Source organism: Cygnus olor, chromosome 5 (genome assembly GCF_009769625.2).
Source record: "Cygnus olor isolate bCygOlo1 chromosome 5, bCygOlo1.pri.v2, whole genome shotgun sequence".
NCBI classification, from domain to species: domain Eukaryota; kingdom Metazoa; phylum Chordata; class Aves; order Anseriformes; family Anatidae; genus Cygnus; species Cygnus olor.
Window position 1 is genome coordinate 62,614,208 of NC_049173.1, and position 25,952 is coordinate 62,640,159.

Here is a 25,952-nt window from a genome sequence, read left to right on the forward strand (position 1 = left end):
ATGCAAACATTAGTATATCATGACCATCATGAGCTTTGTGACAACATTAAAATGTAACTAACCTTGGCATTAAATTCTGCAAGAAAATCAAAATGTTTCTTGAGATCTGTGGCAAGGATTGCTTCAATCACTAAGAAACGAAAACGCTTAAATTCTACATGATCAAGATTTGATAAGAAGTTGTATTCTGGTCGTGATAGGAAAAGATTCCAGGCAGAAGCAGCATGGTGATTTTCTAAGACTGATCTGTCATTGTAGAGAACAGCCTACACAAAAAGAAAATCATAAATGATAGATTTAATATTTAGAATTACAATTAAATATTCTGAAGCTTAAGGGATAGTCACTAACAGCTTTTTTGCTGTTGTTGTTCTTAATGAAACTATTAAACGATGTTTTCACCTTCTAGCTTTGAGGGTTAAAAGTGAAATAGAAGTGGCAGATAAGAGGAAAAAAAGTAGAAAAAAATTTTCTTTCTTCAAAAGTCCTTAAAGGTCTCCTAGATCTCCATTCATCCTTGTAGGCGTGCATGCACACACACACACACCCCACACTTAAAACAGAGACTTTGTATGTTTGGCAATATGTATGGGGCACAAACACTAACACAAAAACAAAACAAAACCCACAGATCTAATTATATGCTGTTAATTCCTCTCAGTTCCAGTACTGTGTTTTGCTTTTAAAAATCATTTATTAAATTTAAAAATGAAAATAACCCTTAAGCTAATTAAGAACTGTGGTTAATGCAAAATACTGCAGAGATTCACTAGTTTTCAATATGTTACATTTAATGCTGATGAATACATTTTAACTGCAAATGAATTACACATATTAAACAGTAGTAGATTTTACTCACAAAGCCTGTGTTTATACAAAATATCCTAGAATATAACCAACTGAATATAAATTAAGTAGGACCTGAAAAGACTTTTATGGAAAATTGCAAAAAAGAATCTTCAATTTTTCAGAAGGTGAAGAGATTACTGATAAAATGAATGTGTTTATTTTTGAAAAGTGGAGATGAATGTCTATGTCATTTGTTTTGATTCTTCCTTTCATATTGTTTTCAGTATAAATACATAACTAAACTTTTCTTTTTTTAATCAGAAACCCTTGAAAGCTGACTGAGAAGTTGATTTTTAAAGCCTCCATCTCCTGACAAGTTGTATTAGTTTCTGATTTACTACTGTTATCGTCGTTATTATTTCAGTTTCTCCTCTCAAGCTGATTAAGAGATAGAAATCACTATGATACATATTCTTTTTCCCCTGACGGTATTGCACTCATTAGGTAAAAATATTTCACTGTGAAGTTTAGGTATCTTTTATTCAGTGATCTTCCTCCCCACAACACCCTTCCCACTCCACTTTTTTTTTCTTTTTTTTTTTTTTAAAAAAAAAAAAAACTTTGCTCTCCTTTGCCTCTATTATCTTTCTTTTCAACCCTGAAGAGAATCTCTACTTTCTACTGTCTGTTCTAACAACAAAGTTGAATATGAGAGACAAAAGCAAGGATATTTTGCATATTTCTTCTTAGTTTACTCATCCACCCTTAAAGATAACAATTATTTACCATAATGGACTAATTCAGAGGTTAGGAAACGCAGTTAATTGAACTGCTAGAACTCTTTTTTTTTACGGTAATTGCAGAAATTACTATGATTACAGAGGACTCCCAAAATGTGATATATCCATGAATTTAGCTGCTCAGACAGTCATAGAACCAGCTTTAGGAAATAATCTATTACTATAACCTGCATTGATTTTTGTTGCTTACAGTTTTGTAAACTGAAAAATATTTTTATATATTTGCACAACCAATACATACGAAGCACATTGGAATTTATCAGGAAAAACTGTTACACGAGTAAATATAAATTAATTTCCCTGTGCCTTATATTGGACAAATGATCCCTAAACAGGCAATAGTAGTGATATAGAAGAAAAGAGATTTTACTATTTTGATTTCAGATAGAGACAAATAATTTTCTAGTTAAAGAGTCTCTTACCTGTGGTGCATTTGTAGCTACTAGAAAAGCATTTGTACGACCAGGATGATCATAATCATGCATGGCAGCTGCTACATACAAAGCCATCAATTCCAAGGCAGGAATGTTTGATGCCAGGCACCCATAACTATCATCAGCAACAGAACAGGTTTTTGAAGAAATATAGTTGACTTGAACAGGGCCAACACCACTAGCTTCGTCTACAAAAAAATGAAAATAGAAAAAGAAAATATTTAGAACGTGATTCATTTATATTTTTAATACATTTTAAATGGCTCAGTGTAATTTTAAAATACTAACATAATCTTAATACAGTTATCCTTGCACTTGTGGAGCTGAATAATTGGCAAAGAAGGAATTCTTACATCTTGAAGAAGGAACAAAAAGGGAAAGAAAAAAAAGTCATATTACTGCTTTTACATAAACCAGCAATTTTGAATTACAGTTAAAAAGGCCAGTAAGCAGTGAATTCATGACCACATGGGTTGTCCAAAATGGTATATACGATCTTACAAATATATAGAAAGCTTTCAAGATGTTAAACAGGATGGCAGGACATTCTGGAGTATTTAAGAAGTGTCCCAAAATGGGAAAGCCATATGTTCCTGTTCTAAAACCAATTCTTTAGTACTGCATACAGATATTAATATACCTCAGGAATCTTTTTTTCAGACATGATCTCCCATGACAGTTCTGAAAGATAACTAACATTCACACAAATAAAAGAGACTTTTGGAAGAGCTGTTACTACTCATAAGCAGGAAGAAAAATTTAGTCTAATGTATTTCAAGTGCTAAACACGTACTGACTGTAGCAGTATGCAGAGGTTTCATTCAGCATAGAAAGCTTAAGTAAAATGGTATTCTTGGCTAACAAGTCAGCTCATCTAATAACTGTTCTAAAATCAACTGCATGATACTTCTGAATTGTTTATACTAATATTTGAATGGTATATACTAATATTGTCATATATCTACTGCCTTATATTAAAATATAAGCAATAATATTTGAGTTACAAGAATACTTTTTTCGCCTGAGAATCACGGAATGGCCTGGGTTGGAAAGGACCTTAAAGATCATCTCGTTTCAAACCCCCTGCTCTGGGCAGGGTTGCCAACCACTAGAGCAGGCTGCCCAGAGCCGCAGTTTTGTTTAATTTATTGTAGTTTCATTAAAACATTATTACAGCAAATGAATAGAAGTAAACTATGTGGATACATACCCATATCACTCTCCATTATATGCTCGTTATGAATTTGCTGAAATCCAGGAATGGGCCGTGTTGTCAGATACCATACTGCATGAAGAACATCCGTGGCGTGTATACGATTGTGATCTGAAAATTATAAAAAAAAAAAAAATAAGCAAGTTACTTCACACCCTTTACTCAGGCTTTGATGTGTAAGTTATTTTTAAAAATGCACATGAAAAAAAAATCTTGAAAATAAAGAAAAAGAAAATAGAAGCAAAACTATTTGTAATATTTTTCAAATTTCACACAGACATAATACATTATATTTGACTTTTAATTCTCATGAAGATTCAACGTCATTTTCTTATTCTTTCCTTTTCCCTACCTGTGTTGTAAATGTACTGTAACCAGTGTTTCCACACAAAAAAAACCACTAACACTTATGTATATTCATATATCGCATAAGATACACTGTGTATCTTATAAAAAAAATAAAAATAAAATTAAAATGTAGTAATACATAAAACATCAAAACAATTATTCATGTTTAACTTACATTAATAACTTGGAGAAACAAGAGCAGAAAAATGAAATTAAGGACAGATAGAAAGAATGGAACTAACTCAATCGAGTGGACTTGTTGACACTGTACTTCTTGTGACATTATTCATATAAAACCAAACCTCTACTTTCTTTTATTAAAACATGAAATTAACTGTTTTTGACTGTTGTATTTCTGTAGAAATACCTGGGGCAAATCAGTACAGAAAAGTCAGTAAAAGGAATGATCAACTAGTTCCAAATTGGTTAAAACCCCAAGGTAGAATTGAGCTTTACTATCTAATATCTAAAGAACTATTTTTGTTATATAATCCATTTGTTTTTCATTAAAATTATATTTCTAATGGGATCTCATAGAATGTTAGTGGTATGCCACAAAAAGGATTAGAGATCTACAGTGAATCACAGACTGACTATAAAACTGAACACACTATTAAAAGATGCGTTATGTGAAAACCTGAAAGTATTTGTTGTGCCACTCTTGGATTTTGTAAAGCCAGAGAAGACCTGGAATATGGTAAGAATAGGGAACAAGGATTTACAAAGGGAAATTAGAACCAATTTTGTGTATAATAAGGGACTTTAAAGTAACCCAACAGACCTTCAAAATACAAGAAAATGCATTGAATGTGATTAAACAACAGTTCCATCTATCCACCACAAAGGAACCACAAAAAATATCTAATGGACCAAATATAAGGAAAACTTCAATGAAATATAAAGGAAAAAAAAAAAAACACATTTAAACTGGTAGTAGACACTATATCACAATGCTTTTAAGAAATAAGTGAGGTAAAAATCATACATTCTCTAGGCATACTTCATCCGACCTGAGAGTCAGGAAAGGATTAAGTGACCTTTTAAATCAGTGATGGTGAGCTACTAGCATTTATACCATTCTGACACCTATGGGCATCTGGGTTGGCACAAACACTTGTGACATGATTTTATTTTATTTTTAAATTTGGTAACACTAAACAGACAGATGAATGATTGCTGTCAAAGTTCTTTATTTTCTCATAGCTCTACTACAGGACTAATCCAATTTTCTGCTAAATCAACAGATGTTCTCCTATTGATTTCAGTATGTTGGATTCAGTTACTCATTCAAATAATTTAAGATTATATTCAGTCTATACATTAAAAAATTCCATTTTGGAATCTTTTTTTGGTGCAGTAAATTAAATAAGTTCTAAATTCTGACAAATATAATAATTAAAATATATTCTATTCCTCCATATTAAATATTAATACAGACCTCAAAGAGATACACTAACATATAAGAAAAAAGCACACACAATTATATATTACTCACAGGGAATATCTCTGTAGCCATTTTCGAGCGCACAGAAGTAATTCATGAATTCTTGAACTGGGATTTTGAAAATCTCAAACAAACCAGTGTCTTGAAACAAAGTATAAGTTACCTAAACACACATTAAAATGCATTTTAGTCTGAAAGATAACACAATACCTAAGCATATTCTGTTTTTGCAACTTTAAAAATGTTCTTGTTTTTAAAATTTTGCTTGCCGATAGAGCTGGAAATTATTGATATGCCATTAAAGTTTACCTGAAAGCTAATGTAATACAGTTATATGTTTAATCATTTTAACACCAAAAATATGCACTTTTATATTCCTCTCAAATACAAGATAATAAAACCTTTTTTCTCTACTGATAAATTATATTTACAACTGATTATTTTAATAACATTCTCTAAAATTTTTCATAATACATTAGGGAACTCATGCTTTGTTCCATTAGGAACCTAAAAAAGAATAAATCTATATTCTTACTTATTACTCTAAAACTCAGATTACCTAACTATAGTAGCAGATCCATTAATAGGGAGGAGGGGGAAGAGGAAGAGAGTCACCCCACACTTGTATTTATTTTCAGAGAACTTAAATTCTATTCTTTCTAACCACTGTGAAATATCTTGGGTATTTTTAAAACAATCTGTCTGGTAAACCAAAAAATGTTTCAAAATATTTTTAAAATGTACATGACACGTACACACGTAAATACTGTGCAAATACATTAAGCTGTACAAGTAGAACAGAGTGACTATAAAGACCAAAAACCAGTTAAGGCTGCAAATATTGAGAAAGCTTTTTAAAACAAGACACTACACCTCTTTTGCCACCTCCTTCCCAGACACTTGAGAGAGAAAAATCTCTGAAGTGTGGGAGGTGCTCAAAGAAACATCAGAGCAAAATGAGGGGACATCCCTCCTTCCAGCTGTCCCAACCATCCCCCTTACACATACTCAATCTGAGAACCTTACAACTGATAATGGTAAAATACAGTTTTTATTTGGCTTTTAACCAAAGTATATATTGGATGCTTACAGCACAACTGACAAAAGGACTGGGGGAAGAGAGGAGGAAGACAAGTAATACACATATATACAGAAGAACTGTTCCAGAACTTGTGGCGAAGTAGAAACCTGCACACTTAAGTACTTACAGGTTTGAACACCAGATTGCACACAAATGAAACACAAGCTAATACAGATCCCAGAGTACTAGTATACAACCGTAAAAATACCACTCAAAAGTGGATTGTAGCATTCTGGACTGCACATTAACAGCAGTCAATAACTGAGGTGACAAAAGACCTGTCAACATTTGATTTTAAAAAAAAAAAAAAAAAAAGGAAAAGAAAACCAACTGAAGACTTAAAACAATAGCCAGGATATTTGTGGATAATAAAAGAAAAAGACTGTGCCTAATGACAAAAATGAAGTTTTCCTCATTGTCTTTTCCATGCCTTCAGTATAGATGCAGATCTATTTTTCCACCTGCACATGAGTCCTTTAAACCATTTTCCTTCCCTCCAGGTACTTGTCCATAACACTACCCTTGAACCAAAAGAAACATACATTCTACTTCAACATACAAAACTAAGATACTAGCAAGAAAAAAACTTTTCATCTTTGTATTAGAACCAAATCCAGCTCATACTATAGCCCCATAATTTCTAAATCCAGAATAAAGAAAGAAACAGAAGTTTACAGATGACACTGATGAATAGGAGAGGCTGAGGAAGACCACACAGGATCATTCTTTTGCACCTGCCATTAGATTGGCTTCAGCACAACATGAAACTGCACAAAAGAGCTTAGTAGTAAGTCAGAAAGAGATAAAAGGGATACTACATGCAGAAAGCAGCATGGAAAAAAAATCCCATTGTTTGTAGGATCAAGAGGCAAAAGACTGCCTAAAAGATCACTTCTCTTCCCCCACAGGTGTAGCTCTGGCAGAATTATTTTACTGAAATAAAGAAAAAAGAAATGGTTGACAAACAAGGTAGCAATTCTGAAAGCAGGAGACATTTTTTTTTTAATAGGAAACGGCACATTACTACAAAACCCATTCCAGTAAGCATGAATCTAACCTATTTTACATTGAAAATAAAATTCAGAAAATTTGGAGCAAGTTGTAAATAAATAAATCACTTATGGTTTACTATGAGATGGAGTACATGAAAAATGAAATTTCCACTTTTCAAGTTAGTGTTCAAATTTATGTTGACTGCAAAACTTTACAATAGTTTTAATGAAATATAAAAGCTTGACCGTTTTATACGCCCTCCCTCTCCCTCATATAATAAAATACAACAAACCTGGCTAAGAATCCTTCCAGATTGGTCTCCCATTTCCTGTACAAGGTCAAAAATTTGGAAGTTCCAATTGTTCATTTTCTCCATTAGTGAGTCATGTTCTATTAACATTGTTTCTAATGTAGGATTCTGCTCCACCTGTATGAGAGTAAGACACTTAATCATCTCTAAAATAAGAATGAAAACTAATTTGTCAGCTGTATTGACAAGAAAACATCAAAATGATAAAACCTTATTGAACTTATTGAATGGTGCTGTAACTGTGGCTATGAGAAAAATCATAAATCAACAGCACAAATAGCACAGTTAATTACTTGACTTTTCTTTCATATTTGGGGACAGCTTTCTGAGATGGTACCATTATTATTACTATTATTCTTAAAGCAAGTTGAGTTAATAAAACAAAGTAAAAATATGCATAAGCTAACTTTTACTGAGCTTTGACAATTCCTTAGCTGAACCAGATTTGAAAAACTGATATATAGACACAAAATGGTAGAAAGGTGTATTCAACAACTTGTCTTCTTGCACTACCAATATACGGCATTGTGTGAACAGTGTCTTTATAGTTTCACTGAAATTGATGTATCTTTCATAAACTTCAAGGAGAAAATACAAGTCAATCAGTATTTGAACATACTACCTACATTAAATCCACACAAATTAATTTTGGTCAACAATAATTAGTGCAAGTCATCATCTTGTTATTTGCTAGTGAAATTTTTGTGAGGTAGAAATACCCTATTATTAACTGTAAATTTGAATTCCAGTGATGCACCCTTCAGTCACTATAGATATTAGCAATAACAAAACCTCTTTACTACATGTTACAAATGATAAATATTTTATTGATACAAGTTACTGCAAGTTCTTTTGCAATTACATGCTTACAAGTGGACTATTTTGTGTTTCAATAATTATTTCCTTCTTTACATCTTTTGTCTTCTCTGTATGGTAGAAAGATTCTTTTGGAACACTAGTGCTTCCAGCTTCACCTTAAAGAAAATAAACAGATAAATACTATATCAATCATTTATTTGTAAAATATTAATGACTAATAATTCTTGTACTTATCATACAGATTTCTTCACAGAAAGATAAATAATAGCTTGTTGCTAAACCACTTATTTAAGAATTTAACAACAAAGTGTTAAGGGATAAAATCTATTAGACAAAATGTATTTGAAGATTTAGAAAAAGTAGAAGCATGACTTTTTACTTGTACAAATTGGTGCAGTGTTTAGTTTAGTTGAGACAGTACAGAAATTTTTGACATACTGAGTAGAGGTCTATAAAGCTATGACTGGAAGCCTATTATATAATCCTTATTCTGAAGCAGTTAATATTTCAGATTATCCCAATTATCCCAAGTGGCAAGTTGAAATAAAATATATGCATATAAATTATTTAAAGTATAGTGAAATTTCATGTAGAAATATAAAAATATTAATTTAACTGGCTTTTAAGAAAACATAAATATTTGTCTATTTTGAAATCCCACCTGATTTTTTGTCTTTATATTCTGCAAATTCTTGTTCTGGTGTTGGAACAGCCTTGAGTATGTGACATCCACAGCTTACAGAATACATGAAAAATATTTAAAACATTCAGTAATTTTCTTCTTTTGCTATTGCTGTGTTGTATTGAAAAAAATCTGCAAATTACTTTTCTTAAAAAGATATGCTTTTCAAGGTTCCTCCACCAAGTGACCTTAGTATTTTCTTCTAAATTAGGCACATACAGATTTAGCCTGTACTTAGAAAATAATCAGCCATCACCTCCCCTGGACTCACTTCCATGAATTAACAACGTAGAGATAATTATTTAGAAAGTGTTCAGACATAAAGAATTAAATTCCCAGGTTGGAAGTCATCCTTCTCTAAAATATGTAAAATATTATTGCTCTACAATAGCTACTGCATTTCCTACCAAGGTTGAAATGTTTCAATTCATTAGTACACAACTCAATGATACAGCATCGTTTAGTTCCCTGGATAACATACATACAAATTATTATGAGATGATATGCCTTTTTTTTTTTCAATATTAACAAATAATAGGCCTTGTTATTGTTTTCAATGAAAATATTAATAGTATGTTCAACACACATGAAGTTACTAAAAATGTAACAGTTTACAGTACCTGCTACACACATGACCTATAGGTGTTTTAACTTGCTGCTGAAAATCTGATGAACTAAATGTGTATGCTGGAGGCTTATAAATATTAATGCTTGGTTTTGTAAGAAAATCAGCAGTATCAGGAAATTCTACAGGTGACCAGCTGCTGAGGGTCCCACTGGAGACAGATCCATGACTAGGTGAACCCACAGGACTCAGGCCAGGAGAAGCACCTTCCAAAACAAATATAACATTGGGTTCAGACTATAATAATAGTCTTATTGTTTAGAAAGACTGAAATTAAACAACAATAATCTTTATAAATTGTAAAGAATGTGGAAGTTTTCAAAATGCAGTGTACAGTTCACATTGTTAAATACATATAGGTCAGCAAGATTTATTCCTAGTTTTGAGATCTACAAATATACAGCACAGTCTAGGCAATATATCTGAAGGAGCAGACTATGTAATGCATAACATCTGGCTTTCAAAGGTTTTGTTTTGTTTTTAGCTTTGGAAAACTTTAATTGGTTGCTGAAACTTTCTATATTCCTTTCTGACTCAGGATTGCATTTTTTCCAGAACAAATGACCAAAAACAATTCAGTACTGATAATTGACCTAGTGCAAACTGTTTTACTTCATTGTTTTGTAATGAAGGAAAAATAGACTTAAGGACATTTTTAAAAACAAAGGAAAAAAAAAACTGTAATCATATTTTTGAAGCAAGGGATTAAAGTTGGCAGATACTGGCCATTTTGACAGTGATGTGTCATTTTGTTAGTGGTATGGTAATCTGTCCAAATCTGCCTATTAAGTCATTAAAAACAAATTAACAAAAACAACTAAAGTTCATTGTAATTAAAGATTTACAAACAAACAAACAAAAAACCATCTTAATCTTCTTTAGATCCATGAAATTCACCATTCCTGTTCAAACACTAAGCTAGGTTTTACTTCAGGAAATCTAGGAAAGAAAATTGGTAAAACTGCACTTTGACTACTATGTGCCTGACAATTTACCACAAAATTTAGTGTTAAGCCAAATATCAGTTCTTTCCTCTGCAAAAATACACAAAATATAGGTCTATGAGTGCAAAAGGTAAGTTATAACCATTGCAAACATACTTTCATCAAAAACAATAAAGTGCTCTTTGTCAATGGCTCAAAGAGCAAAATCATGAAGTATTCTTTGGATATTCCATAGATGAATTAGTTATTGTCCTGCAAGCTATGAAGGAAAAACTCCCATCATATTTTTTGTGATTGGTAGTGCATGACAACAAATTACTAAGAGAACATACAGTAGGCATTAACTGCCCTTAAAAAAGGAATCCATACATTATCCGCTTCAAACAGTATCACAGGCTGCACTGAATTGACTCACAAACCTCAAGAACAGTAAGTAATTACATTTTGTTACTGTAAAATATATATATTTTGAAAGCCACAGCGCATAAATAACATTGTTCTATTACAAAAAGCAGCACTACTAAAAAAAGAAAAAGGTCCTTATTAAGGTATGGGAACTTAGCAATTTTCAACAATTGCCAACCACGCTGAATATAACAACTTGCAGATACATTGCATTAGGTGACTAGTGAGATTTTTACAAAGTTATGTTAACCGTAATTTTGAATTTCTTAGAAGCAGATTAAAAATGTATAGATACTAAGTGTGTGTGTGTATATATATATATATAGAATATATAGAACATGTTGGTATTATATGGGTACTACATTTGCATTAAATAAATAAATAAATAAAATTGTAATGCATGATGTACTGCCTTGACATCCTGCCACTAGGCTATACAAATTGCGCAATCTTACTTGTTCGTCTGGAACTTATATGATGACCCAATGTTATTGAAGATGACCTTTGTTTTGGTATTGTCAGCAGGGTTGCACCAAACGACCCATTTGAATGGGTTCCTTGGCTGAAAAACAAGCAAACAAAAAAATTTTATTCTTCCCTACCTTTGTATTCCATCAATAAATTTTATTTTATCAAATAAAATGCTTGTAAAACAGCTAGACTAAGTTCCACTACCATTCAAGAAAAAAAGAGAGTACTAGAAAGAAATAAAGGGCAAGATCAGCTAGACAATATGTTGATTATATAGAATAAATAAAAAAAAAAAACACAACAACTAGGTACTAGGTAAAAGCCACAGCAAACATTATGTGGTCCTAAAATAATATGTATAACCAGGCTAGTTGTCATAGAGCTCCTTGTCTAAAATTTTATTTACTTTTCTTTAATATTGTCTAGAAGGGGTCCAATATTCTTCTGAATAACCATATTCATCAGCTAGACCTTTCCACTGAACACCATTCAATTCTTTCATGATCATTTACATTTTAAGAAATGCTATGAATAGACAAATTTTCAAGATTATGAAGTAACTGGAATTTGCTCAATTATTCTGTCTTGCATGACTGCTTAATATACCACTGCTAAGTATTACACAATAATGCATATATTTATTCTTTTGGGATAATATCAGATACTCTAGTGTATGTTTTAACATAGCAGGCTATTTTCTAACAGCTCTGAAAGCATTTAAAATATTGTTCAGAGAAGATGTGGATGCCCCATCCCCGGAAGTGTTCAAGGCCAGGCTGGATGGGGCTTTGGGCAACCTTGTCTGGTGAGAGGTGTCCCTGCCTATGGCAGGGGGTTGGAACTGGATGGGCTTTAAGGTCCTTTCCAACCCAAAACATTCTATGATTAGGTACATTGCAAATATCATGACAGCCTTATGAAGCTACAGCCTGCTTTTCAAATCAGCTCCACATTTTTAATTAATCATAAGTTATCTTAAAAATAAAGTTGTTTTGACTGTCATATTTTATTTCAGTAGCTACATTGTCAAACATGACTGTTAAATTATGCCATCTGCTGTCGTAGGCATGACATTGCACTCCAAAATTCCCATTATATATTTCTGTTAGATAATAAAAACATGATATGCAATTAAAAGCATGTAATCTAAAGTGAGCATACATGTAATCTAAAGTGAGAATACTTGTAAAACTAATTATTTCATTTCAGTGTGGGAAAACAATATCTACTCAAACAGCTTTAATCTTTTCTTTAAATCAGATTTCAAACAAAAGTCAAACATAAAAAAAACTTTTTTTTTTTTTTAAGTATATAGAAAAAAACGAATTAAAAAATAAGGACAGATTTATTATCTTGAAGTCTGATGCTGACTTGTTAGACAAATTTTTTAAAAATATTCAGGTTGACAATTTGGGCAGAGTGAATTTTTTGCTATTTGAATGCTGTTCAGCTTTCATAATTTACATGCACTCTTCTAAAGCATATAAAAATGTTGCATTAGTATTTAGTATATGAAGACTATGTATTAATCAAGGTCCATTCACCTCAAACTAGCGTTTGACTGACAAACCAAATCAAGAGCCTGTATGCAAATACAAGAGCAGCACTTAAGAGTTGTTTTTGAACTGTCTCAGAAGACAAAAAAAAAAAAAATCTGCAACATTAAATCAGATTTTATAACAATATTAATTTATAGTACCACTGTGTAATGTCATGTCTTTACTTTCAGCTGAATTCTGAGTTGAGAGTCACTGTATGTAGAAATCTTTTGATTGTTGATAAGCTTTCCTCATAGTAAACAGTTTCCTGGTTCACTCTCCCTTTCTACTATTAGCCTGCCCATCTTTGCTTCTTTTCTAACAGTCATTGGGACCCTTATAGGGGTGACTTACCTCCGTAAGGCTGGAAAAGTTATGCCTTTTCTTTTGCTAAGTTATTTTGCTGACAATTTAAGGAACTAACTTAAAGAGCCAGAGCCAATGGGACAAAGGGACAGGATTGTGCTCTAGGAACGCAGGACTGCCACTCTTGTCTATTTCCAGTCTATTTAACTGAGTAGATTTTTTCAAACACTGATAACCAAATTATCATGAACTTATAAACTTTACCTACTGCCATAACTTGAGCAGTGAGCGTTTGTGATGTGCTTTCATATTGCACCTGATTTGATACAAAAGTAATGAAATTATTGCCTATGGATGAGGAGTAGAAAAGGTAAAGTAATTAGTTAAACTTCCATTAATGTCAAATTCATACAGACTATATATATATATATATATATATATATATATATATAATATATTAAAAACATAAATATATATCTTGCTGTCGACCTGACATTGACAGGAATGGAAAGTTATCCATGACAATTTTCAAGTATTTTTCAAATATATCTTCAAGCATATTTTATACATAAACCAAACTTAAGTTTTAGTTCATAAAAACATGAAGCATGTATTTTTTTTTCAAGGGAGAAGTAAAAGCTACTGACAATTGCCAAATTGTTTAAATGTCTCACTGTAAAGTGAAATATTATCTTGATTAATAAATTACTGGACATGTGTATATAAACATTCATCCACTACCAGTAATCATCAAATATACCTCACATTCTTTTTAAAAGGCATCTATTTACTTACCTTACAATCTCTATATAAACCATTAATCTTAAAAGGTAGAGTCATGCAAAAAGCTTTTTTTAAATTAATTTAAGCTGCATCACAACTTCAAATTTCTGTTGCACTTTTCTCACAAGATACCAAGCAAAACCACACATTTAAATTATGCAAGAAGTTTCACTCTGATACGCAACATTAAACAAAAAGAAAAAATGTATATTAATTTTATTCCTAATTCAAAACACAAAGTTAATTTTAGAAATAAAAGCTTTTTTTCCTGTGTGTGTGTCATACTGACTGACAAGAAGAGAAAGGCATACTTTCTTAGTATGCTTTAATGCTTGCTTGATAACTGTATGAATAAGAAATGTTGCAATACACACAGCAGTGGCTACCAAATACAAGGAGGTTATGTAATCCTTTTAATTAGGAAAACAGTTTTTGTATATGTGGAAGTTGGAAAGTGATACCTATTTTAAATAAAAAGGAAGAAGATAAAGTCAGTAATGATTTAGAGTTTACAGAATTGCAAAAGAAATTTTTATTGGACTTAGTTTTCATTTCCTACTAAAACTGATATGCAGTCCCAGTCAGTGCAACAGGGTACACCATTCAACCTCAGAACAACCTGATTTCTAGTTGGGACCAGAGTTACAAAAGTATAGTATATTACTAACTTGAAATGTTTTCCAATTTATGCTGTCAGAATTGGGAGACTTAATTCAACTACAAGAATAAATACTAAATTTACATTTAAATACTACAATCTATATTAAATACTTCCCCTGACAAGTGCCAACATTACAGATAATTAATATTTTTGAAGAACAACATTTATTATTCTACCCTTAAAACCTGGTTAGGTGCTTACCTTGATGTGTTATATTCCTGATGAGATCTCTTACTGTTACTCCGTTCCCATCTAGAAGGTTGCGATTCTATAGGTGGAATGCCAGAAACTCCTGAAGCTCGTCTCAGCTGTGGTGTTGGTAGGCTATTCCTGCTATTTAATCCATATTGAATAATTTAATTATGGTTAAAATTTACATAATTGAAATTAAACAAAAAAAACTTTATTTATACTTTCTGAAGATAGGATGTGACACTTTATTGTTAATCATTTATAGTGAAACAGGAAGCAAGGTATCTCATATTCACTCTTACTGATTAAGAAAATCAAAAAATCAAAATCAAAAAATTTAAAATTATTTTGCTCATTGCAAATAATTTTTTCTTTTCCCAAATTAAAATATGTAAAGGTACTTGTACTTTGAAATCCACATGGTCCAATAATTATTCTTCAAGTGCTTTTAAAAATGGAGGTCATCTAGAGATGGTCATTTGATGTAGGATTGATGTAGGATTATGGATCATCTTTCTACCCATTTCAGTTGTATGGCTACACAACCAGCTCTCCAGCATCCAGGATAGCCTGAGATGGCAATAGCTCAGATACTAAAAACTGACAATGCTTGTATTGTGGGCCATATGGAAAGGACAATGCATGTACTGTGGAACATATTGAAGGGGCAATGCACAATAGGGTCAGCTGTGTATCATCAGGCTGTGTAACATCAGGGCTCCCTCTGTTTGCATACTGGCATCACAGCACTAAGGAGGCTTCCCAGACACCTCTCCATTCCCAGCCTTGAAGCTATGTTAGTTTAGACATGCTGCAGCCCAAACACATGGAATCACCATTGTACTTGAACACAAAGCCCTCTGTTGCGGGACAACAGCACTCAAATGGTCCGGTATGGAAATAACTCAGGACTTCCTAGCTCTGCCTTACAGAACTACACCCAAAAATGTATAGCTATGTTTAAATAGTAACTAAGAGAAGCTAAGTAACAGAAATAAGATCACTGAACTGAAACTGCAAAGCTAGCTCTGGCATATCTGCCTTCATTGCACAGAAAACCTATGCATTGCATTCTAATAAAATTTAAGAAATCTGACTGCATTCAGTCCACAATCCACATGTGAACTTGCCCCTAAACTTGGTCACGCAATGAGGGGTGAGGAGGTGGGGGTGTTCCACATAATTCAGATACATGGAACTAGACCTCACAAAGGAGAGGGGGGAAAAAAAAAAAAAAAAAAGGATGCCAGGAAAAAGTATGTAAAGCAAAAAATACAAAGGGATACTTGCAATATTGAGTAAGGTCTGCATGGTCATTTATGAGGACAGGTGACCCTTGGATACTAGCTCTTCAGAAGGGTTGCAGAATTACTGACTTTGCAATTTAAGCTTCATCAGTTGATCAAAGATCATACTTAACTCATTATTATATACTTCAAAAAAATGAAGCTGTTGACACACACGACTAGTTTCTCACCCTGAAAAATCAGACTGCTTTGAGTCTTTGATATGAGATGCACCTTGACCCTGTTTGCTTTGCTGCAAAAAACAGTAGGCACAGCCAGAAAGGTGGAACTGGACAGAATAAGGACCACCATATCCCACAGAAACCTGCAGTAGTCCTTAACCAGGCAGCTCTACTACAAGGAGAACCAGAGGAGCATATTCTGCTAACCTACCTAAACCAGTTACAGCAAAATCTTCAGACAGGGAGCAACAGGAGTCAACTAAGCCATGCACTCTTGAAGAGCGATTTGCTAGGCAGAAATAGTTTAAACAAACAAAATCAAAATGTATATCTGAAATCTGTCAAATATGAAGTTGTATGCAGTAAGCAGCTTGGTTGGCAGCGACGGCACACTGCATATATGAATTGTCTAACAGACAGAATGGATTGATGTCTTAAGACAATCTCCAGGAAAGTAGAGGAAACAGTTGTAATGGTAAAGCAAACTCAAAAATTCCTCTACCCTGGGCATTTAGCCCAGGGAAAGCAGGCAAATTGTTTGAGCCCAGCCTTTGGTTATAACGCAACATTGAGCACTATGTGCTCTCAAGCTTAGAATGGACTTCTGTGTCAGTGGACCATATCGATCCAACCTGTGTGCTCTCTTGCAACACGAGGAGCACAGCTGAAAATCCCCAACAGCGAAGGAGAAAAGTCCACTCCCTGAAACAAGCACGTGTGTTAGCACAATATTGAAATAAGTACCCAATACCTGCACTGAATCTGGCTCATGAAGCAGTTTATCTGACCCTGAAATACTAAGCCAACAAGCTGAGCAGTTTGGGGCAACCTGCCCACTACCTGGAAGTGGAAGCACCTGCAGTGCAGGGACTTCCTGCACCAGCCTCTGCAATAACCAGTTTCAAGCTGTCAGCACCATGCAACATTAGAATTATTAGCTCTGGTGCACCACAGCTGAGTTTGTATATCTGAATGTTTTTCCACCATGTTCCTTAATGTGTCATATAATAAATAGATTTACACACTCGCCCCACAATGTGATGTGCTCCGTAGGAAGAAGTGAATGTTTTACATAGCTGATTTACTTCTGTTTGATGTTTACAAAAAATGAATTTATTTTGAAAAAAAATTTAATTGGTTAGTCAACATATCTAACAAATAACTGTTAGAGCAAGAATGCAAGAGAATTAAGAACAGCCTTGTTTATCCCATATAAGATGAAAATATTATGAAAATATTGTGTTCTAATGATATTTGCTTTTTTTTTTTTTTTAAACCCTGTTTTTATTTTGAGAAAATGTGTTCAGAATGCAGACAGGTGCTTTTTACCTGTCTACCCATCAATCATTTGAATTTGCATCTTGGTATACATCTGCATTTCAAAAAATGAATTTTCACATCTTCTTTCTTTTGACTTTAAGCATAGTGCAGGTACTCAGCAATGAAGCTGCTATACATACAGAAGCATTCTTTCCAGATGATATTTTTTTTTTTAAATGGCAACATATATATACAGTGACAACTAAAGTCATTTGACCTTGAACAGCTTTCGGTCTCCTTTTTCAGCAGGATCTTCTACTTCAGGACATGGGAAGAAACCAGGAAATGGTGTGAACGGATTGGCCTTTGGCCTGCATGTGGCTGAGAATGCACCAATCAAACTATTAATGCTTCGAAGGGAAGAAATCACTTGCGCTGGAAGGGATGGGTCAGTCAGGAGGTCTGTTAGCATGCTCCGAGCCTCATTTAGTACTGAAAGATCAACTCCATTTCCACTGCCAACATTCTAAAACAGATGGAATTGTTGCAAACTATCAACATGACAAATAGTTTCACTTCGTTTTAAGTTTTAAATAAGCGTCTTATCCAATTACAAGTTAAAAAATAAAGAAAATAATTTGCTTTTACAGAAAAAATATAGACAACACCTCAAAAATTTTTTGCAAATATTTCTCATGCAATAAGATAAATATTTCAGAATTCAAAGCTAGCTACCAGTTTATTTTTCTCTTTTTAAAATAAAGAAACTGTCTCAATTTTTTTTCTCTTATTTTTTTTTATTATTTTTTCTTAGAATTAAATTTAGTATTCCATATTAAGTATTCCAATACCAACAGAAAATTTGGTGGAAAAAAATTTAAAAGACCTTCACAGAGGTACCACTTCCACAACCTCATTATTGTTATTATTTCTAAATCTACTGAAACATATCCTAAAAAATGTATCAAAAACTATCATTAGTTTTTATTTGGCAAAGCTCCCTGAAGATGAGCAGTAATAGCTAATTAGATGCCAGTACTGACACAAGAAAGAGAAGGAGAAACAAGCAATCAGGAAAAAAGGTGAGATCCTTGTGGGCCTGAGTTTGATGACATAGCTGGAGAATCACTCCCTAACCTTATGCTAATGATTGTTTAAGCAAAACAAAACAAAAAACAACAAAAATCCCCCCACACTCCCATATTAACTGGGTTTGATATTGGTCTCATGTACACCACCAAAATCAGGTCCTTGTCACCTTGGTCAGACTGCTAAATAGTTAGTTACTGCTACATAGATACGTAGAGCTAGAAAGTACTAGAACAACTTTGGTAACAAAAATATCCATAGATAAATCTAACAGTTTACAGAGAAGTCTGTACTCAGACAAATTCATAAAAGAATAATTAAATTCATAACACACTGACCTGGTAATAGGGCTTGTACCATTGCTTCAAATCCCAATCCCAAAGTATCATCTGTAAAAAAAAAAAAAAAAAAAAAGAGTAACAGGTGATACGTTAATACAGAATAAATCTTGATTATATGAGGTAACAAAATGCTTCTTTTTCTTCATGTTTTTTCATATGAAAATGAGGTCATTTTCTCAGTTAATGCTACCACAGCAAAAGTCCTAAAGAAACATTTGAAGAAATTGTGTATGACAGAGACGTCTTGATGATGACATAAATATATAGACTTATTTCAATATTTCTGGATTGTTGACAGAACATCTGAGACACACACTAAATTATTCGGTGATAGAGCTTCCCTGTTTTTATTCACCTAGACTTATATAAGCAAATCTATTCTGAAATCTCCAGTATATTATAAACGTAGGTAAATTATCAAAAGAACTAGTATATAGCTACTAGACTTGGGAAAGGAAAAGTATACCAACAATGTTTTCCTCCTTAAACTATAAAATACACTGCAAAGGTAGTGAGAAAAAAGAAGCATAATAGCATATGCTTTTCCCTTCAGGATGTGGGCTGTACCAGGCTTGACAAATCTCACAGTAGAACTTCCTACATGAAGTACACAAGCATAGAGTAAAAAAATTAATATAATAGGTGTCTCAACATTAAAGTGAATTTACAAGTAAATACCTATATCTAATAAAATAAACTGCTGCAACAAGCTCACAACAGAAAAACACAAGTTAGAGGAAACACTTTGCATTAATTTTCAAATCCATGCAAGGAACAGCTTATAGCACAGCATTTGTTTTCATCTAGTCCCAGGAATTTCTAACTGTAGAAATTCACTGCAATTCTATTTTTAGGAAAATCCCATAAATTTCATTAGGAAATACTTTAAACATCCTCATCAACAAATTTATGTTTCAGAATTTTTACAAATTAAAATTTTGCTAAAGCTATAAAAAATATAATTCGTAGAATATTTAACACAGTTGTGAATAATACAATTTAAGAAACTGTAAATAAAATTTTAAGAAAAAATGGGAAAATATAAAAACAGATGAAAGACCTTTCTTTAAAAGAAAACTAAAAATACTACAACATTAAAATCCTACAAAAAATGCATGAGGAGAACAAAAGTTTTCCCATGTAAGTTACAGAGCTTGTCAAAAAAGTGTTCAAAAAGAAGCCACTGAAAGTTTTCAAATGGTTCTGCATACATGGGATTACCAACACAAAGGTCTGTAGGTTTGAACCTACAATTTTCATTTAAGCTCACTTATTACTCCAATTATAGAATCTTTATATAGTTTATTAACATACATGAACAAGAACCCTGCAACAGCCGATAGATGGAAGCTAGCAATTCCGTGGTAGGACAGATATTTAGACAAGAATTTCTACAAAAGTTATATATATTTATAAATAATATTTTACATATGGGGGGACATATATATTTATATAAATAGAAGACTGAGCATATATATTATATAACTGAGCAACCAAACTGCTTCTCTGGTTTCTCCATCTTTTTCTTGTCCCATAACTTTTTGACTCATCTGACCAACAGGGGAGCCTACGTACTCATGAGTCATAATATTTTATTGGCCATTTTGGTCAGAGGAGGCTCAGAGGAAACACTGAATGTAAGGAAGCTGAGATATTGTGACAGAGGTACAGGGTGAAAGGTGGACAGAAAGCCCTAAAAATCATCATTTGCTATTTCTGTTGTTCACAGAACACATTTATTTTTAGAGGACAATCTAGGAAAAAGACCTTCACGTTTTAATTCCTAAAAGGAGCAGCAGAAGGGAGAAGAGACATCTGAGATATGCACATGCGTGAGTGGGTCCATAACAGGAAAAGTCCTTAATACAGCTAAGTCCATCAAGGTGGGAACTAGCATCACTGGAGGTGGCCTCGCACTGACTACCACACTAAACTGTGAAATGGGCTGCAAGCAGCAACCAAGTGCTCTCCAGCTGAGAAAGCAGGCCATCTTTGCCACTTTGTCCAAGTATCTTCCCAGTACAATATTTTGCACTCACATTTTGCTCATTTTCAATATTTTTAATAAAAAATAAATATTACAAATAATAAATGTTAAAATATTGTGTAATATTTTGATCTTTTTTGAGTCCAAGTCCCAACTCATTTTTTATACATTTGCTCTCCATCACTAATTAAGATATTAAATAAAAATTAAATACAACAGAAGGAGTAAAGAAATATATCCACAGAAATTATGAAAACAAATATCTCCTGGCAGTACATGCACTTCCCTACATAAACGTTCCATATGAATATACAGATTTTGATAAAATTACCATTCTGAATGAATGTCTTTAGTCTTTAACTAAACTGATTTGTATGCATTTTTTTCTGAGTCTATTTCCACAGTTACAACTGTGAAAGTTTTGGTAGAATTCTAATACATTGCATTAACTATTTGTCCACCATTCAGAACTTCGGCAGCAGCTCTGTGGAAAAAAATGCCTATTACACAGATCCAGTGTCACTAGTCACGTTAAATTTCAACAACCTATTACGTACACATGGTCAGGTTGTGTGACTATTGTTTTTCCCTGCTCTGTAAATCTAATGAAATATAGCATTTGTAATGACATTGGCTAGACGTGAAATACGTTCATTGTATTTATATATTGTAGGAAATATAAATAGAAACTAAGCAGAAAAATAATTCTTTAACACAAATGCATGAATTTCACAGCTTGTAGCAATCTATACCAGCTGCATTAATATTCCATTCTCTTAAACATATTGTAGAGAATGCAATTTAAAACATTTGTTTTCTTTTCAGAACAATTCAAACAGTAGCAATTTTGTAAACTTTGTTCAGAAAGTGCTACATTAACATCATTCGCTTAAAAAAAATAAAAAAATAAATAAATGAAACCAAAAGGCTTCCCAGTACTTCAGGTTAAAAACAATTTATCTGTATTTTAAAAAGCATTATCTTGCAGGAGGAGTGTTTTGTTAGTTTCTACTTGAATATGGCTACAGATCTACGTGCCAAATAACTTCACAAAACCCACCAAACCCACAAAGAAACGTCAGCAACACAATCTAAAGATACTATCAGCTTCAAGTATGTCAACAGTGCTCACTTAACTTTTCTTCTACAGGGAGCAAAAATAAAAACAGCATAAAAGAAATTAAATTCAGATGTCTGTTAGGTTTCAAAACTGTTCAGTCTTTCTGACTTCTTGACAGGCACTAAAATATCCTGGTAGACAAGGTTCTAATTATTCTGATAAATGAATTCATTTGCGCAACATGCATTCACAAATTAAATGAATATAAAGGCAAAACCCTTTTTTCCTTTCTTCCATCTATAACTACAGATCATGAATGAGGTATCAATATCCCTGCATGCTAGTTCATATTCTGCAGTCCTGGAACTTTTTTTTGCCTACCTCCCCCCGCCCCGGCTTTTTTTTTTTTTTTTTTTTTTTTAAATAAAATAGGTGAGAGCTCTGTTTAGTTTTGTTCCTCCAAGACTAACTGCTTTTCATGAGGCAATCTCAGAGTTCCAGGCTGGCACTGGTCCAGCAGAAGGTGCAGAAAGTGTAAAGAATTGCAGGCTGAGCATCAGTGGCACTCAGGCAAGGGCAGCATTCACTGGCTCCTTTTCTTTTCTGTTACCTTCACACGGACACCATTAAACATTACATTTGAAGTTATTAGTGATGACATCCACTTGCTGTGAAAACTGATTGCTAGGCATGCGCTTAGACTGGGAACAAGTTACGCTATAACAAAGCCTTATTACGTGAACGGAGCAGATCTAGATCCAAGAATCAAGAATTCGAGGTTTTGGGTTAACCTAGCTACCTTTGCCTCGTACATCAAGACTTGAAAAAATAAACAGACGAGGTGACTGTTAGCCTGTCAGTGAGGAGCATGACAATTGCAACCAACACTACCTGCCCATACCCATTTTGCATGAGGCATTAGGTTTTAGCCAGATCATTTTAAAGATTAAGGTTTTTACCTCCTGGCCGTCCAGCTGGACAGTTAAAAAAAGAAAAAAAAAAAAAAAAAAACACCTCTTCTTCATTCTTAAGTTTCTCTTTCCAGATTGACGCTTACTTAAGTCAAACATAGCTAGACCTTGTGGTTTCATTGTGTCCTGCTCAGCACGGACATGGTGACTGTGCCCATCTGCTTCACTGACTTTTGTCTTAACCAGCCAGGATGATCGGGTGTTCGCATGAATTTTGTTAGCTGCATCAGCAACCTTGTCAGCTTGCTTGCAACCTCCATTATGGGACACATGGGAGGTTCCCTTCCCACAGCTCTTCTAATATGAAACGTGGTACCTTAACTGATTTTATTTACTTATTGTAAGCAAGATCTTAGCAACAGCATGAGCATTTTATTAACTCCAGAAAGTTTCTGTACCAAGCCTTTAAATGCAGCTCCTTTTATTGACACAACCCATCCTTTATTAATCCTTTCAGCCATCAGGATCTTTCTTGTGTGCATGCATACAGATGTGCATACATATACTTACACGCTTTCATATAAGCCGTACTGTTAAGATTTTGGAGAATCGATCATACGACTAAAGAAGTTCAAAGGCTTCCTTTTTGTTTTAGCTCTACTCTGGTAGAGAAAAAAGTTCACAGTTTGAGAGGCATAAAATACTCAGTGAAAAGTGCTCCTGCTAAACTTTGTGTCCTATACTCATACTGTATACACAAGGTAAAATAACGTACACAGTTCATGCAAAATCTACTTCCAATGCAAATAATGATTTGCTATTTTAAATGGCAGGTCACCACATAATTTTCCACACAACTTTATGAACTTAATGAAAAATTTCACAGCTTGGTTTCATGACTGAAAATTTTCTATTGCCATTTAAACCAGAAGAATTGAGCTTTGCCACTGATCTCAATTTTCACAGAAAACAAACTAAAACAGTTTTGAAATAAACAGACACAAATTCACCTACGTGTTACCAACATATATATATATATATATATACATATATATATATAAAAATTCATTATCCGTTGCCATTAATTAAAAGACAAATGTCCTGAGAGAAGACAGGTATATTATTTCACTGCAGCTACCAGGATAGCACAGTCTATGTTAGCTGTAAAATTTTCAGGGCCCCTTCCATGTGGCACACACTAAAGTAATTAAATTAGCTGATGAAAGTTTTAGGCGCAAAGTAACAATCTCTTCCACCAAGCACAGTGAAAAAGTGTAGATCACAGAATCACAGAATGTTAGGAATTTGAAGGGACCTTGAAAGATCATCTAGTCCAATCCCCCCACAATTACCACACAAGAAATATTTTTCCACGGTAAATACAACTTAGTAAATCACTATATTACTCAAAACCTCACAGGTTAATAATGAAAGGGGGGGGTTATTACTTTTTCTTAGATGCTGATAATAGACCACAAGATGGCACTCGAATCCAGAAAGCCTCTCCCCAAAACAACTTGGAGAGAAAGGAACAGAAACCAGCAGCATATTCTTTCACAGACCTTCTGCAGAGCTGAAATGGTTTGAGGGAAGGGATGAGTTTTAAAGGTTATCAGCTGATAAATTCTACTTCTTCACAAAAGCATCTCTATTTCACTCCTTACCATTCTAGTCAGAAAGTACCTGTAAGGAAGCTATACTTACTTTCTCACTACCCACGAGATTTAGCTCAATTAGCTTAATACCATGCCTTGCAACTTCACTCTGGCATAGTAAAAAAAAAAAAAAAAAAAAAAAAAAAAAATCCAGAATTTTTATTTTTGAGAGTTTGGCAGTCAAGCCTTTAATTAATTACTGTGAATCATCTGTAGAAAGTTACAAAGTATTCCCAGAATTGCATTAATCCATTAATCCTAGAGCAGAACGGGAGTAAAAGGGTACAGTTTATTTTAATTTAATGTGAACAGACCTTAAAATAGGTCTTAGGCAGAGCCTCAGCAATTTGTGATTTTGCAACCATTAGACATGTTGCAGAAAGATCTGTGCTCTGTAATACCAAGATTTTGTAACCCACTTGCACACAACATTCTTCCTTACCTCCTGCATAAAGAAACACCTGATCTGTGAGGGACTTGAGTCATTAAGGCTCCAAGCTACAGTGCAAACCTCTGCTTAGCAACTCACACACCTCTTCCAAGCATCAATTTGCAGTGCCACCACCACAAAAGTCACAGAACTGCAAGCTCCTTCAAAAACAAAATTGTGGGGGGCTCTAATAATGGTTATGAATTTCCAGCAAGGTTAGAAAGCTACGGCCTTCCCCCCCAAAATCATGTACAACAAATTACCAGTCAGCCTGCAGGATAAATTCTCATTCTCAGCCCGATGCTAATCCTGGAGACTCCCTGCTCATCCCGGAGCAATGAGCACACTTTCCTGTTTTTATCTAATTGCCTGTCAAGCTGGTCGTGTTTTTGAAGGAAAGTTAATAAAACAAACAAGCAAACAAAAATCAAACACCTATAGCAGTATGTTCATTAACAGTCAGGGGCTGTATCTGCTTAAATATACTAAACAAATCTATCTAGTCTATAAAATAAATTTCAATGCAGTTAAAATGAGACAAAGCAGCTTACAAGAACTCGAAGTACAAGTGGCCTTTTCTGATTTAGATGCAGTTGGCTGAGGATGGCTTTAGGTTGAACAGAAACGTGTCAACCAGACTAAGTACCACAGAGGGAATTTACATCACTGGAAATAAAGTTAAAAGGCTGGAAAATAACTGTTAAAGCTTAATAACTTAGAGTCACTATTCTGAGGAATGAATTGCTATATTCAGTTCGATGGATATTTAGTCAGATCTATGGAGACCTGGACAGACATCTTTGGTTTATATATTGTATTTCTCAAACAATGAAAATAGCATTTCCATTACTCCAGAGGAATGCCTTACAATTTGAACATAAGAATTTAAGAATCAGTGAGTCTGACACTATTT

The 25,952-nt window shown here is 33.5% G+C and overlaps 1 protein-coding gene across 3 annotated transcripts in view; it reads right to left on the minus strand.

Annotated features, from left to right (window-relative positions):
• The window catches only part of PDE3B (phosphodiesterase 3B), a 93,101-nt gene that overhangs the window by 8,499 nt on the left and 58,650 nt on the right, over positions 1-25,952 (minus strand). For 2 of the 3 annotated variants that reach the window (XR_005820567.1, XM_040559626.1), the window contains exons 2-13: positions 18,994-19,044; positions 17,844-18,092; positions 14,848-14,990; positions 11,343-11,449; positions 9,534-9,744; positions 8,893-8,966; positions 8,283-8,386; positions 7,395-7,529; positions 5,080-5,191; positions 3,234-3,347; positions 2,012-2,211; positions 63-266 (exon numbers count right to left, since the gene is read on the minus strand). Coding sequence is in view for 2 of the 3 variants with exons in the window: in XM_040559626.1 (XP_040415560.1) it covers positions 63-266; positions 2,012-2,211; positions 3,234-3,347; positions 5,080-5,191; positions 7,395-7,529; positions 8,283-8,386; positions 8,893-8,966; positions 9,534-9,744; positions 11,343-11,449; positions 14,848-14,990; positions 17,844-18,092; positions 18,994-19,044 (1,704 nt within the window). In the remaining variant the exon portion in view is untranslated. The remainder of the gene's footprint in view (positions 1-62; positions 267-2,011; positions 2,212-3,233; positions 3,348-5,079; positions 5,192-7,394; positions 7,530-8,282; positions 8,387-8,892; positions 8,967-9,533; positions 9,745-11,342; positions 11,450-14,847; positions 14,991-17,843; positions 18,093-18,993; positions 19,045-25,952) is intronic. The other variant, XM_040559627.1, reaches the window with a different exon arrangement.